The following is a 16,762-nucleotide window of genomic DNA, read 5'->3' as shown; positions in this document are numbered from 1 at the left end:
GTCGGGGTCAGTGTATTGGGTCACAGGTGAGTCGGGGTCAGTGTATTGGGTCACAGGTGAGTCGGGGTCAGTGTATCGTCACAGGTGAGTCGGGGTCAGTGTATTGGTCCCAGGTGAGTCGGGGTCAGTGTATTGGTCCCAGGTGAGTCGGGTCAGTGTATTGGTCCCAGGTGAGTCGGGTCAGTGTATTGGGTCCCAGGTGAGTCAGGTCAGTGTATTGGTCACAGGTGAGTCGGGTCAGTGTATTGGTCCCAGGTGAGTCGGGTCAGTGTATTGGTCCCAGGTGAGTCGGGGTCAGTGTATTGGTCCCAGGTGAGTCGGGGTCAGTGTATTGGGTCACAGGTGAGTCGGGGTCAGTGTATTGGTCCCAGGTGAGTCGGGGTCAGTGTATTGGTCCCAGGTGAGTCGGGGTCAGTGTATTGGGTCACAGGTGAGTCGGGGTCAGTGTATTGGTCCCAGGTGAGTCGGGGTCAGTGTATTGGTCCCAGGTGAGTCGGGGTCAGTGTATTGGGTCCCAGGTGAGTCGGGTCAGTGTATTGGTCAAAGGTGAGTCGGGGTCAGTGTATTGGTCCCAGGTGAGTCGGGGTCAGTGTATTGGTCCCAGGTGAGTCGGGTCAGTGGATTGGTCCCAGGTGAGTCGGGGTCAGTGTATTGGGTCACAGGTGAGTCGGGTCAGTGGATTGGTCCCAGGTGAGTCGGGGTCAGTGTATTGGTCACAGGTGAGTCGGGGTCAGTGTGTTGGTCACAGGTGAGTCAGGTCAGTGTATTGGTCCCAGGTGAGTCGGGTCAGTGTATTGGTCACAGGTGAGTCGGGTCAGTGTATTGGTCACAGGTGAGTCGGGGTCAGTGTATTGGTCCCAGGTGAGTCGGGTCAGTGTATTGGTCCCAGGTGAGTCGGGTCAGTGGATTGGTCCCAGGTGAGTCGGGTCAGTGTATTGGTCCCAGGTGAGTCGGGTCAGTGGATTGGTCACAGGTGAGTCAGGTCAGTGTATTGGGTCCCAGGTGAGTCGGGTCAGTGTATTGGTCACAGGTGAGTCGGGTCAGTGTATTGGTCCCAGGTGAGTCAGGGTCAGTGTATTGGTCACAGGTGAGTCGGGTCAGTGTATTGGTCACAGGTGAGTCGGGGTCAGTGTATTGGTCACAGGTGAGTCGGGGTCAGTGTATCGTCACAGGTGAGTCGGGGTCAGTGTATTGGTCCCAGGTGAGTCGGGTCAGTGTATTGGTCCCAGGTGAGTCAGGTCAGTGTATCGTCACAGGTGAGTCGGGGTCAGTGTATCGTCACAGGTGAGTCGGGGTCAGTGTATTGGATCACAGGTGAGTCGGGGTCAGTGTATTGGATCACAGGTGAGTCGGGGTCAGTGTATCGTCACAGGTGAGTCGGGGTCAGTGTATTGGGTCACAGGTGAGTCGGGGTCAGTGTATTGGGTCACAGGTGAGTCGGGTCAGTGTATTGGTCACAGGTGAGTCGGGGTCAGTGTATTGGTCACAGGTGAGTCGGGTCAGTGTATTGGGTCCCAGGTGAGTCGGGGTCAGTGTATTGGTCCCAGGTGAGTCGGGTCAGTGTATTGGTCCCAGGTGAGTCGGGTCAGTGTATTGGGTCACAGGTGAGTCGGGTCAGTGTATTGGTCACAGGTGAGTCGGGTCAGTGTATTGGTCACAGGTGAGTCGGGGTCAGTGTATTGGTCACAGGTGAGTCGGGTCAGTGTATTGGGTCCCAGGTGAGTCGGGGTCAGTGTATTGGTCCCAGGTGAGTCGGGTCAGTGTATTGGTCACAGGTGAGTCGGGTCAGTGTATTGGTCACAGGTGAGTCGGGTCAGTGTATTGGTCCCAGGTGAGTCGGGTCAGTGGATCGGTCCCAGGTGAGTCGGGTCAGTGGATTGGTCACAGGTGAGTCGGGGTCAGTGTATTGGTCCCAGGTGAGTCGGGGTCAGTGTATTGGTCACAGGTGAGTCGGGTCAGTGTATTGGTCACAGGTGAGTCGGGGTCAGTGTATTGGGTCACAGGTGAGTCGGGGTCAGTGTATTGGGTCACAGGTGAGTCGGGGTCAGTGTATTGGTCACAGGTGAGTCGGGTCAGTGTATTGGTCACAGGTGAGTCAGGTCAGTGTATTGGTCCCAGGTGAGTCGGGTCAGTGTATTGGTCACAGGTGAGTCGGGGTCAGTGTATTGGGTCACAGGTGAGTCGGGGTCAGTGTATTGGTCACAGGTGAGTCGGGGTCAGTGTATTGGTCACAGGTGAGTCGGGGTCAGTGTATTGGGTCACAGGTGAGTCGGGGTCAGTGTATTGGTCACAGGTGAGTCGGGGTCAGTGTATTGGGTCACAGGTGAGTCGGGGTCAGTGTATTGGGTCACAGGTGAGTCGGGGTCAGTGTATTGGTCACAGGTGAGTCAGGTCAGTGTATTGGTCACAGGTGAGTCGGGGTCAGTGTATTGGTCACAGGTGAGTCGGGTCAGTGTATTGGTCCCAGGTGAGTCAGGTCAGTGTATTGGGTCACAGGTGAGTCAGGGTCAGTGTATTGGTCACAGGTGAGTCAGGTCAGTGTATTGGTCACAGGTGAGTCAGGTCAGTGTATTGGTCACAGGTGAGTCGGGGTCAGTGTATTGGTCACAGGTGAGTCAGGTCAGTGTATTGGGTCACAGGTGAGTCGGGTCAGTGTATTGGTCACAGGTGAGTCGGGGTCAGTGTATTGGTCCCAGGTGAGTCGGGGTCAGTGTATTGGGTCCCAGGTGAGTCGGGGTCAGTGTATTGGGTCACAGGTGAGTTGGGGTCAGTGTATCGTCACAGGTGAGTCGGGGTCAGTGTATCGTCACAGGTGAGTCGGGGTCAGTGTATTGGTCCCAGGTGAGTCGGGGTCAGTGTATTGGTCCCAGGTGAGTCGGGTCAGTGTATTGGTCCCAGGTGAATCGGGTCAGTGTATTGGGTCCCAGGTGAGTCAGGTCAGTGTATTGGTCACAGGTGAGTCGGGTCAGTGTATTGGTCCCAGGTGAGTCGGGTCAGTGTATTGGTCCCAGGTGAGTCGGGGTCAGTGTATTGGTCCCAGGTGAGTCGGGGTCAGTGTATTGGGTCACAGGTGAGTCGGGGTCAATGTATTGGTCCCAGGTGAGTCGGGTCAGTGTATTGGTCCCAGGTGAGTCGGGGTCAGTGTATTGGTCACAGGTGAGTCGGGGTCAGTGTATTGGTCACAGGTGAGTCGGGGTCAGTGTATTGGTCCCAGGTGAGTCGGGGTCAGTGTATTGGTCCCAGGTGAGTCGGGTCAGTGTATTGGTCCCAGGTGAGTCGGGGTCAGTGTATTGGTCACAGGTGAGTCGGGGTCAGTGTATTGGTCCCAGGTGAGTCGGGTCAGTGGATTGGTCCCAGGTGAGTCGGGGTCAGTGTATTGGGTCACAGGTGAGTCGGGTCAGTGGATTGGTCCCAGGTGAGTCGGGGTCAGTGTATTGGTCACAGGTGAGTCGGGTCAGTGTATTGGTCCCAGGTGAGTCGGGTCAGTGTATTGGTCCCAGGTGAGTCGGGTCAGTGTATTGGTCACAGGTGAGTCGGGGTCAGTGTATTGGTCCCAGGTGAGTCGGGTCAGTGTATTGGTCCCAGGTGAGTCGGGTCAGTGGATTGGTCCCAGGTGAGTCGGGTCAGTGTATTGGTCCCAGGTGAGTCGGGTCAGTGGATTGGTCACAGGTGAGTCAGGTCAGTGTATTGGGTCCCAGGTGAGTCGGGTCAGTGTATTGGTCACAGGTGAGTCGGGTCAGTGTATTGGTCCCAGGTGAGTCAGGGTCAGTGTATTGGTCACAGGTGAGTCGGGTCAGTGTATTGGTCCCAGGTGAGTCGGGTCAGTGTATTGGTCCCAGGTGAGTCGGGTCAGTGTATAGGGTCACAGGTGAGTCGGGTCAGTGTATTGGTCCCATGTGAGTCAGGTCAGTGTATTGGTCCCAGGTGAGTCGGGGTCAGTGTCTTGGTCCCAGGTGAGTCGGGTCATTGTATTGGTCCCAGGTGAGTCGGGTCAGTGTATTGGTCCCAGGTGAGTCGGGTCAGTGTATTGGTCCCAGGTGAGTCGGGTCAGTGTATTGGTCCCAGGTGAGTCGGGTCAGTGTATTGGTCCCAGGTGAGTCGGGTCAGTGTATTGGTCCCAGGTGAGTCGGGTCAGTGTATTGGTCCCAGGTGAGTCGGGTCAGTGTATTGGTCCCAGGTGAGTCGGGTCAGTGTATTGGTCCCAGGTGAGTCGGGTCAGTGTATTGGTCCCAGGTGAGTCGGGTCAGTGTATTGGTCCCAGGTGAGTCGGGTCAGTGTATTGGTCCCAGGTGAGTCGGGTCAGTGTATTGGTCCCAGGTGAGTCGGGTCAGTGTATTGGTCCCAGGTGAGTCGGGTCAGTGTATTGGTCCCAGGTGAGTCGGGGTCAGTGTATTGGTCACAGGTGAGTCGGGGTCAGTGTATTGGTCACAGGTGAGTCGGGGTCAGTGTATTGGTCCCAGGTGAGTCGGGTCAGTGTATTGGTCACAGGTGAGTCGGGGTCAGTGTATTGGGTCACAGGTGAGTCGGGTCAGTGTATTGGTCCCAGGTGAGTCGGGGTCAGTGTATTGGTCACAGGTGAGTCGGGGTCAGTGTATTGGGTCACAGGTGAGTCAGGTCAGTGTATTGGGTCACAGGTGAGTCGGGGTCAGTGTATTACATGATTACATGTCATTTAGCAGACGCTTTTATCCAAAGCGACTTACAATAAGTGCATTTCAACCTAGAGTACAAACTAAGAACAACAAGAATACAGGAAGTAACATTTCCTCAACATGGTAGAACTACAAATGTACCAGAAGTAAGTGCTATCTAAGTGCCACTGAAGTGCTAATCTGTGTTTTAATCCAGATATAGTCGGAAAAGGTGTGTTTTCAGTCTCCGACGGAAGATGTAGAGACTTCCTGCTGTCCTGATGTCAGTGGGGAGCTCGTTCCACCACTGAGGAGCCAGGACAGCAAACAGTCTGGATTTCGAGTGATTAGCTCGAGGTGCAGTAGTCACAAGTCGATTGGCTGTTGCCGAGCGGAGCGACCGTGCGGGGTGTACGGTGTGACCATATCCCGGATGTAGACGGGGCCCGATCCGTCTAGAGCACGGTACGCCAGGACCAGTGTTTTGAAGCGGATGCGAGCAGCCACCGGTAACCAGTGGAGAGAGCGGAGGAGCGGAGTGGTGTGGGTGAATTTCGGGAGGCTGAAGACCAGTCGAGCTGCTGCATTCTGGATGAGCTGCAGAGGTCGGATGGCCTTAGCAGGTAGACCAGCCAGGAGGGAGTTGCAGTAGTCGAGGCGTGAAATGACTAGAGCCTGGACCAGAACCTGCGCCGCCTTCTGAGTAAGAAGAGGCCGTATTCTCCTGATGTTGTGCAGCATGTACCTACAGGAATGCGTCGTCGCAGCGATGTTGGCCGTCAGGGAGAGTTGACTGTCGAGTGTCACCCCGAGGTTCCTGGCAGTCAGGGTAGGGGCCAACACAGAGCTGTTGAAGGTGATAGTCAGGTCGTGGGTGGGGGAGCCTTTCCCTGGAAGGAATAGTAGCTCAGTCTTGTCAGGGTTGATCTTCAGGTGGTGAGCAGACATCCACTGAGAGATGTCAGTCAGACAGGCAGAGATTCGTGCCGCCACCTGTGTTTCGGACGGTGGAAACGAGAAGATCAGTTGGGTGTCATCAGCATGCGAACGAATGACAGAGCCGAGATAATTTGTGTACAGAGAGAAGAGGAGGGGACCCAGGACGGAGCCTTGAGGACCCCATAGTGAGAGGACAAGGATCAGACACAGATCCTCTCCAAGTTACCCGGTAGGTGCGGTCTTTAAGGTAGGAAGAGAAAAGAGCGAGTGCAGTGCCTGAGATCCCCAGGTCCTGAAGAGAAGAGATCAGGATCTGGTGGCTCACGGTGTCAAATGCTGCAGAAAGGTCGAGAAGGATAAGGACAGAGGAGAGAGAGGCTGCTCTAGCAGTGTGAAGCTGCTCAGTCAAGTCTCTGTTGAGTGGCCGGCCTTGAATCCAGACTGGTGAGGGTCAAGAAGGTTGTTACTGTGGAGATAGGAGGACACTTGGCTCAAGATAGCTCGCTCCAGAGTTTTGGAGAGAAAAGGAAGAAGAGAGACCGGTCTGTAGTTGCTGACTTCAGACGGGTCGAGCGTGGGTTTCTTCAGGAGAGGGTTGACTCTCGCCTCCTTCAGAGAGTTGGGGAAACAGCCAGTTGAGAGGGAGCTGTTAATAAGATGGGTGAGAAAGGTCAGGAGCAATAGCCTGGAGAATGGGAGACGGGACGGGGTCAAGGGCGCAGGTGGTCGGTCGGGCGGAGGTCACCAAGCTAAGAACTTGATTGGGAGACAAGGGGGTGAAAGAGGAAAGAGAGGGGGATGAAGAAGTTAGTGTTGGTGAGGTGATAGAAGATGGATTTGTAAAGGAGGAGCGTATGTCGTCTATCTTGTTTGTAAAGTAGTCGACAAAGTGGCTCGGCAAAAGGGTGGAAGGAGGAGGGGACAGGGGGGATCAAGGAGGTTGGAAAAGATAGAGAAGAGTTTTTTGGGGTTAGAGAAGGAAGACTGAATTTTGGTCAGGTAGAACGAGCTTTTGGCTGCAGAGATAGAGGAAGAGAAGGAGGAGAGGAGAGATTGATAGAAGAGCAAGTCTTCCGCTTGATTCGATTTGCGCCATTTTCTTTCCGCCGCTCGCAGGGTGGCTCTCTCGGCGCACCGAGTCCGACAACCACGGAGCCGGAGAGGATTTCCGAACCGGTCGTGTCTTAAAAGGACAAAGAGAATCAAGAGATGAAGACAGGGAAGAGAGGAGCGTGTCTGTGGCAGAGTTAGGCTGCATGAGTGAGAAGCAGTCAGTTGAGGGGAGAGCAGATAGGACAGAGGAGGCCAGAGAGGAGGGGCAGAGGGTGCGAATGTTGCGGCGTACAGGTGCAGAGTCTGTAGATATGGGTGGGTTGTCAGTACCAGAGAGCGAGAGAGAGTAAGAGATGAAGAAGTGGTCAGAGACATGGAGAGGAGTCACAGTGAGGTTAGAGGTAGAGCAGTTTCTTGTGAAAATGTAGTCAAGGTGGTTGCCGGCTTTGTGAGTAGGAGGGGAGGGACTGAGTGAGGTTAAAGGAAGACAGTAAGAGTAAGAGATCACATGACTTCTCTGTCTGGATGTTAAAGTCACCCAGAAGGATGAGCGGGGGGCCGTGTTCCATGAAGTTCGATAGGAGGACGTCTAGCTCGTCCAAGAAATCTCCCAAAGAACCAGGGGGACGGTAGAGAACAACAATGTGAAGTTGAACCGGATGAGTAACGGTCACCGCATGAAACTCAAAAGTCAGTGGGATGAAGAGTGGAAGCGGGTAGGGACAGAAACACCATGTGGGTGAGATGAGTAAACCTGTACCTCCACCCCGACCAGAGGGTCTGGGTGTGTGGCTAAAGGAGAAGGCAGAGGAGAGAGCAGCCGGGGTAGACGTGTTGTCTGCTGTGATCCAGGTCTCAGTGAGAGCCAGGAAGTCAAGCGACTGCTCCACAGCAAAGCCAGAGATGAAGTCGGCCTTGCGGTTGGCTGACTGACAGTTCCAGAGGCCTCCTGTGACCAGGTGCTGGGTGTGAGTAGAACGGGTAGGAAGGATAACAGAGGAGGGGTTCCGGTACATGAATGAGCGAGTCCTATAGTAACTACGAGTAGAGATACGCACAGGTATGGAAAAGACACACATATTCACTAAATGGGGAAAAGACTCATCCACCCCCGAAGACTCCAACGGAAGACTCCTATGTCTTTGTCCTCCGAGTCTCGACTCCAACGGAAGACTCCTATGTCTTTGTCCTCCGAGTCTCGACTCCAACGGAAGACTCCTATGTCTTTGTCCTCCGAGTCTTCGTCACGCTGACGCTACAGCTGACGCGAAAAACCCCACCCGGTTATGAGCCCAAGTTAGTGCCAATTACCTCCAGCCGCGTTGACACCGCCCCTTGGCTTTTGGTATTCAAATGACACTCAATAGAAACCAGGTGACGATCGCTCGTCCAATCAGTGAAGATTCAGGTGTCGGAACACAGGACACACCTCTCTACCAAAACAACTCCTTAAAACAGGACAGACTAACAATCTAGCAGCTTTAAACAACAAATACAACAGTAACTTTAGCAGATAAAACTAGTTTAAAGAAGATACTTAGCAGGATCCAAGTAGTCAGTAGTCACGCCTCACAGGTAGAAAATGCACAGGTGAGTCGGGTCAGTGTATTGGTCCCAGGTGAGTCGGGGTCAGTGTATTGGGTCACAGGTGAGTCGGGTCAGTGTATTGGGTCCCAGGTGAGTCGGGTCAGTGTATTGGTCCCAGGTGAGTCGGGTCAGTGTATTGGTCCCAGGTGAGTCGGGTCAGTGGATTGGTCACAGGTGAGTCGGGTCAGTGTCTTGGTCCCAGGTGAGTCGGGTCAGTGTATTGGGTCCCAGGTGAGTCGGGTCAGTGTCTTGGTCCCAGGTGAGTCGGGTCAGTGGATTGGTCCCAGGTGAGTCGGGTCAGTGTCTTGGTCCCAGGTGTTGGTCCGTACCGAGCACGTTGAGCCTCATCTCCCTGGAGGCCTTGCCGAGGCTGTTGGAGGCCACCAGCGTGTAGAGGCCCGTGTCGGGCCGCTTGCCCTGCTGGATGAGCAGCGTGCAGCTGTCGTCAGACACCATCTTGTTGATGTGCTCGTCGTATTGAACCTCCACCCTGTCGTTGGTCTTGTGGGGCGGAGCCTTGAACCAGGTGAGCGTGGGGAACGGACAGCCGCGCACCGTGGCCACGAGGCTGATGTCGGAGCCCTGTTCCTGTTCCATGAACTCCTTCAGCTCAATGGACGGAGCGCCTGCAGCACAGAAGACGGAGGTTGGGATGAAGCAGCTGCACATCAACATTTCCCATAATGCAGCTGGATGGAGTGCCGGTCTCACAGGTCTGGTCCTGGACGACGATGGGTCCGACCGTGGTGGAAGGTCTGCTGGGTCCGGCCTCGTTGTGCGCCACCACTCTGAACTCGTACTCGTCTCCATCAGTCAGGTCCTCCACCTTGAAGCCGGTGGTGTCCACGTCCCTCCGGTTGCACCTGCAGGTCACAAGACGGGTCGGCCGTGAACAGACGAGCTCCAACCAAACGAGAGCAGACGGTTCACAGACCCGTCCAGCAGCATGTGGACCGATCAGAACCGAGTCAGTAAAGTCATGATGGCGTCACTCTGATGAACAATGAATCACCTCCATCTGCACCAGCATCCTGTGTCATTGTTGTCTTTATATTGTACACACGTGTTGTGTTGTCTTCAATGTCTTTGTATATTGATCTTGTTATTTGTATATTACTCTGATTCTGGTTGTTCATATATTTTATGAAGCGGTCAGTGAAGAAGACCACCAACAAGGAGACGGATACTAAAACCATGTCGACCAAAACCAGAGACTTGGACCTGGTCCGACTCGGCCCCCAGTGAGCAGGAGCCATGTGGCCCCGTTAGGTTTACCTCCTCCAGGACTCCTTCTGGGCGCTGTTGGCCTCCCAGCAGAGCAGATCCACGCTGTAGTGGGTGACGGGTGAACCGCCGTCGTTCTTCGGTGCCCTCCACGTCAGCATCACGGAGCCCTTCCTCACGCTCTGGATCTTCAACCTGGTGGGGGGGTCGGGAGGATCTGCAGACAAGAGAGCATCTCATGTGACGGCTGAGCCGGTCTGTGGTCCAGGTCGATAACAATGTCGGGCTTATAGTTAGAATTTAGCATAAATAAGACCAGCGGAGGAAGAAGACGTACGGATTGGATCCTTGGCTCTGACGGCCTCGGCGGTCTCGGCGAGCGGGCCGAACCCGAAGCGGTTCTCGGCCCGGATGCGGAACAGGTACTCCTGCCCGTTGATCAGGTCTGGAACCACCAGGGACTGAGCAGCGCAGGCCGGGTTGACCTGGAAGCAGCAACAGAAATGTTACTGGCCGATCGGTTCACGGAGCCCTGATGTGACCGGCGTGAGCCGCGGGGGGCGGACCCACCTTGGTCCAGGCTTTGCCGTCCACCGCCTTCTTCTCGATGAAGTAGCTCTTCACCCTCTCGCCCCCGTCGCTCTCTGGAGGCTTCCAGGTGAGTCTGCAGGTTCCCCTCGTTACGTCGCTGACCTTCAGGTCTCTCGGAGGTCCGGGCAGGTCTGAAGAGGGAGAACCTGGTTTCTTAATGCGTCTGTATTCCTTACCACTATTACCCACAATGCATTTCACTCCAGGAGCACGCGGCGAGCCGTTGAGCGTTTACGTACCGACCACGTTGACTCGGACTTTGACCGCCTTGTGTCCGGCGACGCTCTCTGCGTTGATGATGAACCGGCCGCTGTGGGTCAGTTTGCTCTCCGGGATCAGGACCACTGAGGTCGTGTCGGTGGTCTGGATCTGAGGGGACACGCGTTACACGTCGTTCTTAAAGTCGTCTTTCACACTTTATTGCACGAACAAAGCAACTTTAAATGAACACGCGGCCTGACCTCGGAGTCGACGGGCAGCGTGTGGAGCTCGTTCTTCTTCTCGGTCTCAGCGGGTCCATCGAAGATCCAGGTGACTTTGGGAACGGGTCGTCCGGCGATGGTGACGAGGATCCTGATGGGGGTTCCGGCTCTGCAGTTCAGCAGGTCGTGAGCGCTGATGTCCAGAGACACCGACGGCTCGACTAGAGAACAGAGTACAGTTTGACTTTCAGTCTTTTCACCAGATGCCTCAGGAATAAATCATTATAATCATGACTAAGAGCAGGTCTCTTACTCAGGATGTCCTGAACCAGGATGTCTCCCGTCTTGGCGGGCTCTGAGTTCCCGGCAGCGTTCACGGCGTAGATCCTGAACTTGCACTTCTTGCCCTCCTTCAGGTCGGGCACGGTGATTTCGGTCGTCGGGTGGAGCTTGTCGGCGGGGTTCACCCTCCTCCAATCAGGAGAGCCCTCCTCGTGGACCTCAACGACGTAACCCTTGATGGGGCTGCCGCCGTCTCTTTCTGGGGGGCTCCAGGTGAGCGTGATGCTGCTCTTGGTCTTGTCTTTAACCTCGGGAGACCCGGGAGGGCAGGGCGGTTCTGAAGGGGGGGGGGGGGGGGGGGGCAGACTGACTTAGGAACCAAGTATATCAGACAAATTCATCCCACTATCTAATACACAACAGTAAAAGCAGTTTTTTAATGAATCTATAGAATAGATGTAATAATAATGTCGAAATTACAATCTGAATTTTACAATAATTATATTAACTTTTTACACAAAATACAGCGACGCCTGAAAAATAAGCTTCAAGTTCAAAACATTGTCCCACACAAAATAACTATCAGCATATATATGTATATATAAATATATTTATAATATATATATATACATATATATATATGCATATATATTTATATATATCTATATATATAAATATATTTATATATATATAAGTATATTTATAATATATATATATAAATATATTTAAATATAAATATATTGGTTGTCAGCTGCTCTGCAGAGATGAGAACCTCCTCGAGGCTGAACACTCACTGCATGGATCTGCGGCGAGGCGACACTCGCTGGACTCGCAGGGTGGTCCGACTCCGGCGGCGTTGCAGGCTGCGATCCTGAACTGGTACTCGGAGCCTTCGATGAGCTTGAGCACGGTGTACTCCAGGCCCTTCACGGACGGCTTGGTGAGCGAAGCCCGGTTGACGCGGCCCCAGTAGACGGCGCCGCGCTCCCTCTTCTCCAACCAGTAGCCCTGGATGGTGGAGCCGCCGTTGTCCAGAGGAGCGTCCCAGGTCACGGTCATGCTGGTCGCCGTGGCCGCGATGATTTTGGGGTTACGAGGAGGTCCCGGGAGACCGAACGGATCCTTGAGCTGGACCTTCTCTGAATCGCAGCCGTCGCTCAGACCGTACTTGTTCTCGGCTTTGATCCTGAACTGGTAGTTGCCGTTCAGGTTCAGTTTTTGGACCTGAAGGATCAGAATCAGGTCAGTGAAGATCTCTTTTGTTTAGGCGTTGAGATGAAAACACGTGGTCATGGTTTATTTCATTGATTGTTTCCTTCTTGTTTTGTATTTTGATACTAAGTAAATAGAAAATAGAGACAATATACAGAGACAATTGTTCTGCTTCTGTAGGTCAACAGAAGATACATTTAGAGGTAATGCATCTCGTATGAAAGTCCAGACTCACCCCGTATCTCCTGTCGATGAGGTTGACGGTCAGGACCTCGAAGTCGGATTTCTTCTTGCTGGCGTCCCTGCCCTCCATGACGTAGTTGGTGATCTCTTTGCCCCCGTTGTCCTCCGGGGCGTCCCAGGTCAGGTAGCACGACTCGCCCTTGATGTCGGAGACCACGATGTTTCTCGGAGGCAGAGGACGGTCTGAGAAGGCAGGCTCGTGTTAACGGACGGAGAGACATCCATGGAATATCAGAGAGCAACGAGGGAAATGAGGAAAACGACCCGATGTTCTCACCGAGGATCTCGACCCGGATGACGTGCTCCGCTTTGCCGTAGCAGTTTTCAGCCACCAGCTTGTAGTTGCCCTTGTCCTGCCTGATGGGTTCTGGGAAAGCGATCTTAGTCCTCAGAGTGGTCCGGGTCACCTAGAGACGAGAGAGGGCAAACATATTTATTTACTCAGCTTTATTAATACACAAGGTCGTAAAAGAACAGAGAGGAGGAGCTTTTTAGAGGAATCTTGAAGCAAAACATGTCCCTGAAAAAGGTCAAGTCTGTCCTGAAGATGGCGCTCGAAACAGAAAGGTCACGGTGTCATCCGGACACCCCAGTGATGGCAGCGATCATTAGTAATCTGGCTTGTACTTGTTGACATATTCTCTGTACACAAGCACTCAGTTCTGACCTCTTCGGTCTCCATCGTCATCTTCTCTTCGTTTTCAGGTTTCTCGAACACCACGTTGTCCTTCATCCACCGGAGCGTCGGCAGAGGAAGTCCCTTCACCTCCGCCGGGATGTCGATGGCCGTGCCTTTCCTCACGTTGATGGCGTTGTTCTTGAAGAACTTCAGGATGGTGATAACTGGAGAAACTGTGGACAAACAAACATCTGTCACTCAACTTTTCACGTTTTGAGAGTTTGGCTTCACAAGATCGGCCTGAAGAAGACAAAATCAATCAAATCAAAGTTTCTTTCAAACTCTTTTGGAGTGAGTTTCATACTTTCGTCGTCCTGGATCTTGGCGGTGATGGGCTTGGAGTTATCTCCGTTCCCGACCTCGCTCACGGCATAGACGCGGAACTGGTACTCCTGGTTCTCCGTCAGGTTCTCGATGGTTGCGAAGCACTCTGTGAGGATCTTGCGGTTTGCCACTTCGAACTCGGAGCCATCCGCCCTCATCTTCTCCACGTAGTAGCCCAAGATGGGGCTACCGCCGTCGGTCTGAGGTGGCAGCCAGGCCAAGGTGATGGTGCTCTGGCTCCTGTCGGTGTAGTGCAGCTTCAGGGGAGCAGAGGGAGTTCCTGCAAAAAACGAGGAGGAATTCAGTCAACACCAAACAAACGTTCCAAGAACGCTTCAGAAGTCACAGATCTTCTTAGATTTACCTTTGGGGTCCGCTGCCAGGATGGGTCCCAGATCGGCCGGAGCTCCGTCGCCATACTTGTTCCTGGCGATGACCCTGAAGTCGAACTCCTCGCCGGCCAGCAGGCCCTGGATGTCGCACTTGCAGGACGCCGTCTCAATGGGCTGGCGGAAGAGTTTCATCTTGGCGTCCTTTCTCAGCACCTCGTAGCCGAAGATTTCACTGCCACCGTTATCCAAGGGGTCGGCCCATGTGAGAGTGATGTTCTTCTTGGTCACCACCACCGTCTTCAGGTCCACTACCGGCCCGGGGACGTCTATGGAAACACAGGCCAGGAAAAAAACGTTGTTTTCTCTTCCTGTTTAAGTTTCTTTAATAGAAAGAATAATCGCCCCCGTGTGTCTCGAACAGAGGATAGCGATCTGAAGGTGTAAAGCCTTCAGAAAGTCGGATGTTTAACTGTATATTCATTTCGCACTGACCCAGCACGTCCACTCGGGTCTCCGCTGTCTTTGTCCCGCTGCCGTTGGTGCCGGTGATCTTGTACTTCCCGTGATCCGCCCTCACGGCCTTCCTGATGAACAGAGCGCTGTTCTTGCCCTCGGCCTCTACGACCATACGCTCTGTGTCGATCTCCGCGTCGTCTTTGGCCCATTTGACTTCGGGCTGGGGTCGGCCGGTCACCACGGCGGGAAGCCTCAGCGGCTCGCCGGCCTTGATGATGACGCCGTTCCTCACAGAGGAGTCAAAGTCCACAGCGGGAGGTTCTGAACCACAGGGACAGCAGGAATAGTCAGTCTTGGATTGAAATGTAGTTAAACGTCTCACAACCAGGAGAGGAAGACCACTTCCTGTTGCTGCTTCACAGTAAAACCCCTTAACAATGCTCCGGTCTGGAAAACATTTACTATGAAGCAGCAGCAGGAAGTCTTGAATTAGATGTTCAGCTTGTTTTCTGAGGTAGTTATAGTAAAACAATTAAAAAAGAACCTGACATAGATCACCCACAGATAAACCGGTCCCTACCTTCGGGCTCTTTGACGGTGACGGGTTCGGTCACACCGGGAGCTCCAGGTCCGGCGTCGTTGATGGCGATGACGCGGATGTAATAATCGGCTCCCTCGGTCAGGCCGGTCACAGTGTACGTCAGCTCCTTACACCTGAATTCTGTGCTGCGGGTCCACTCCTTCTCTCCGGCCAAAACCTGGGATCAGAAAACCAGAGTTCAGCATCACGGGTCCACACCTGAGGACGCAGAAGGTATGAAGGAACTCCCTGCACCTTCTCAAGGTGGTAGCCCAGGATGTCTCCTCCACCGTTGTACAGAGGGGGCTTCCAGGCCACGATGACTGAGTCCTTCCCAGTGTCCACGATCCGTGGAGTGGGGGGGCCAGGAGGCACTGGTGGGGGAGGGGCAGAGTTGGATTAGTCCGACTGGTCTGAATACATGTTGGAATGGCCTGCATGAGTTCAGCCAGCTTGAACGCATCTTCGCTTGTCAGTCGCTTTTTTTGTTAGACAGCAGCATCCCGACTGAAAAGAGTCAAAGCTCATAATAAAAAATGACTGCATACTCTATGAAGAAGCAATTTAATAGTTTTGGCTCAAATATGAAAAACACTGGAATGGTCCTTGATAATTCTGATGAGCGGCCATAAGGGGGCGCTAAACGTACAGAAGAAGTCCATTGTGGCAAAATCTTTGACGATTGTCACTAATCCTGAGCCCCCGGCATATTTAATAAACCCGCTCTGTCTGCTAAGTTCTGACAGCAAATCGTCTCCAAGGTTGTCCGATGTGTTTGAGAACTGAAAACTCACGGATGGCGTCCATGGCGACGGTGCGGTCGGTGGGCTCGCTGAAGGGCCCGGGCCCGGCCAGGTTCTCGGCGCACACTCTGAAGATGTAGGTGAGCCCCTCCATGAGGCCGGTGACCTTCACCTCCAGAGAGTTCAGGAGGGCTCGGTTGACTCGGGTCCAGTGTTTGCTGTTCACCTCCTTCCTCTCGATCCAGTAGCCCAGGATCGGGCTGCCGTTGTCCTTGGGCTCGTGCCAGGAGATGCGGGCGGAGCTCGCCGTCACCTCGTGGACTCTCGGGGCGTTGGGAGCATCGGGAGGATCTGAGGGGGGGTGGGGGGTTCAATGCGTCACTCTATATGACCACCAGGTGGAAACAAATTGCATTTATTGTGCATCATTTTCAACTCTTTCCTCTTCTTTACTTACCAAACTGGTTCTTGGCGACCACCGGCTCGGAGACGCACGGCGGCCCGCTGCCGAACTTGTTCTCGGCGGTGACCCTGAAGATGTACTCCTTCCCCTCGATGAGCTTGGTGATGGGGAAGCTGGTGCCCTTCAGCGTGGAGGTGACGGTGATCCAGCCGATCGCCTCGTTCTGGTTGTCCTTCTTCTCCAGCATGTAGCTCAGGATCTCGGAGCCTCCGTCGTCCTCCGGGGCTTCCCAGTTACAGACCACCGAGGTCTTCCTGATCTCGTCGAAGGTGAAGTTGATCGGAGCGCGGGGTTTGTCTGCAGGAACAGAGTCGGTCACCGTCTAATCTCAGGGGGATTAAAGTCTTTTATGGCTCGTACTCAACAAACCTGCACATTTAAACTAATTCCATGACATTAATTCAATAATTAGGAGACAAACTGAAACAAGTTACTGATGAACACCATTCATTTAAGTGTAACTGATGACCAAAGTCCAGCAGTAGTCATGTGACCTCGCTGAAGACTCTCACCGAGGACGTTGACGACGCAGCAGGCCGTGGCGACGCCGTGAGTGTTCTCCACCTGGATGGTGAAGTCTCCGTGGTCGACTCTGATGGCATCGCGGATCACCAGTGCAGCCTGACCCCTCTGGGTCTGATCCAGACCCAGACGCTCACGCATCGGAGTTACAAACTCCTCCTCTGGTTCAGGAACCTGAAGGGGAAAAAAGGAACAATGTATGAACCCTTTCATGATAAGTCGTACTGCATCAAGCTTTCAGGACTGGCGTTGTCGCTCTTGAGGACACAAACCTTGGCCCCTGACTTCTTCTTCTTCACCACGGGGACGACCTTCTTGGCTGGCTTTTTGGTGACGTCCTCGTTGTTCCTCAGCCAGCTGACTTTGGGATACGGGGAGCCGGAGATGAAGGCGTCAATGCGGATCTCCTCGCCCTTCTTAATGCACAGACCGGACTGCACGCGAGCGTGGAGGGTCACCTTTGGTTTTTCTAAAAAATT

At 53.7% G+C, this 16,762-nt stretch overlaps 1 protein-coding gene across 1 annotated transcript in view; it reads right to left on the bottom strand.

Moving 5' to 3' along the window:
• Window positions 1-16,762, bottom strand: part of LOC130205281 (titin-like) — a 174,640-nt gene that overhangs the window by 67,254 nt on the left and 90,624 nt on the right. The window contains 21 exon segments of the mRNA XM_056432542.1: window positions 8,540-8,836; window positions 8,922-9,073; window positions 9,486-9,651; window positions 9,772-9,919; window positions 10,005-10,156; window positions 10,265-10,394; window positions 10,487-10,668; window positions 10,761-11,066; window positions 11,524-11,953; window positions 12,177-12,367; window positions 12,462-12,591; window positions 12,852-13,036; window positions 13,168-13,467; window positions 13,552-13,845; window positions 14,012-14,296; window positions 14,556-14,733; window positions 14,811-14,929; window positions 15,350-15,649; window positions 15,756-16,058; window positions 16,274-16,457; window positions 16,556-16,752. Coding sequence (XP_056288517.1) covers window positions 8,540-8,836; window positions 8,922-9,073; window positions 9,486-9,651; window positions 9,772-9,919; window positions 10,005-10,156; window positions 10,265-10,394; window positions 10,487-10,668; window positions 10,761-11,066; window positions 11,524-11,953; window positions 12,177-12,367; window positions 12,462-12,591; window positions 12,852-13,036; window positions 13,168-13,467; window positions 13,552-13,845; window positions 14,012-14,296; window positions 14,556-14,733; window positions 14,811-14,929; window positions 15,350-15,649; window positions 15,756-16,058; window positions 16,274-16,457; window positions 16,556-16,752 — 4,629 coding nt within the window.

Source organism: Pseudoliparis swirei, chromosome 2 (assembly GCF_029220125.1).
Source record: "Pseudoliparis swirei isolate HS2019 ecotype Mariana Trench chromosome 2, NWPU_hadal_v1, whole genome shotgun sequence".
NCBI classification, from domain to species: Eukaryota; Metazoa; Chordata; class Actinopteri; order Perciformes; family Liparidae; genus Pseudoliparis; species Pseudoliparis swirei.
Note: the sequence above shows the minus strand (reverse complement) of the source record. Positions and strands in the feature narration are given on the sequence as shown.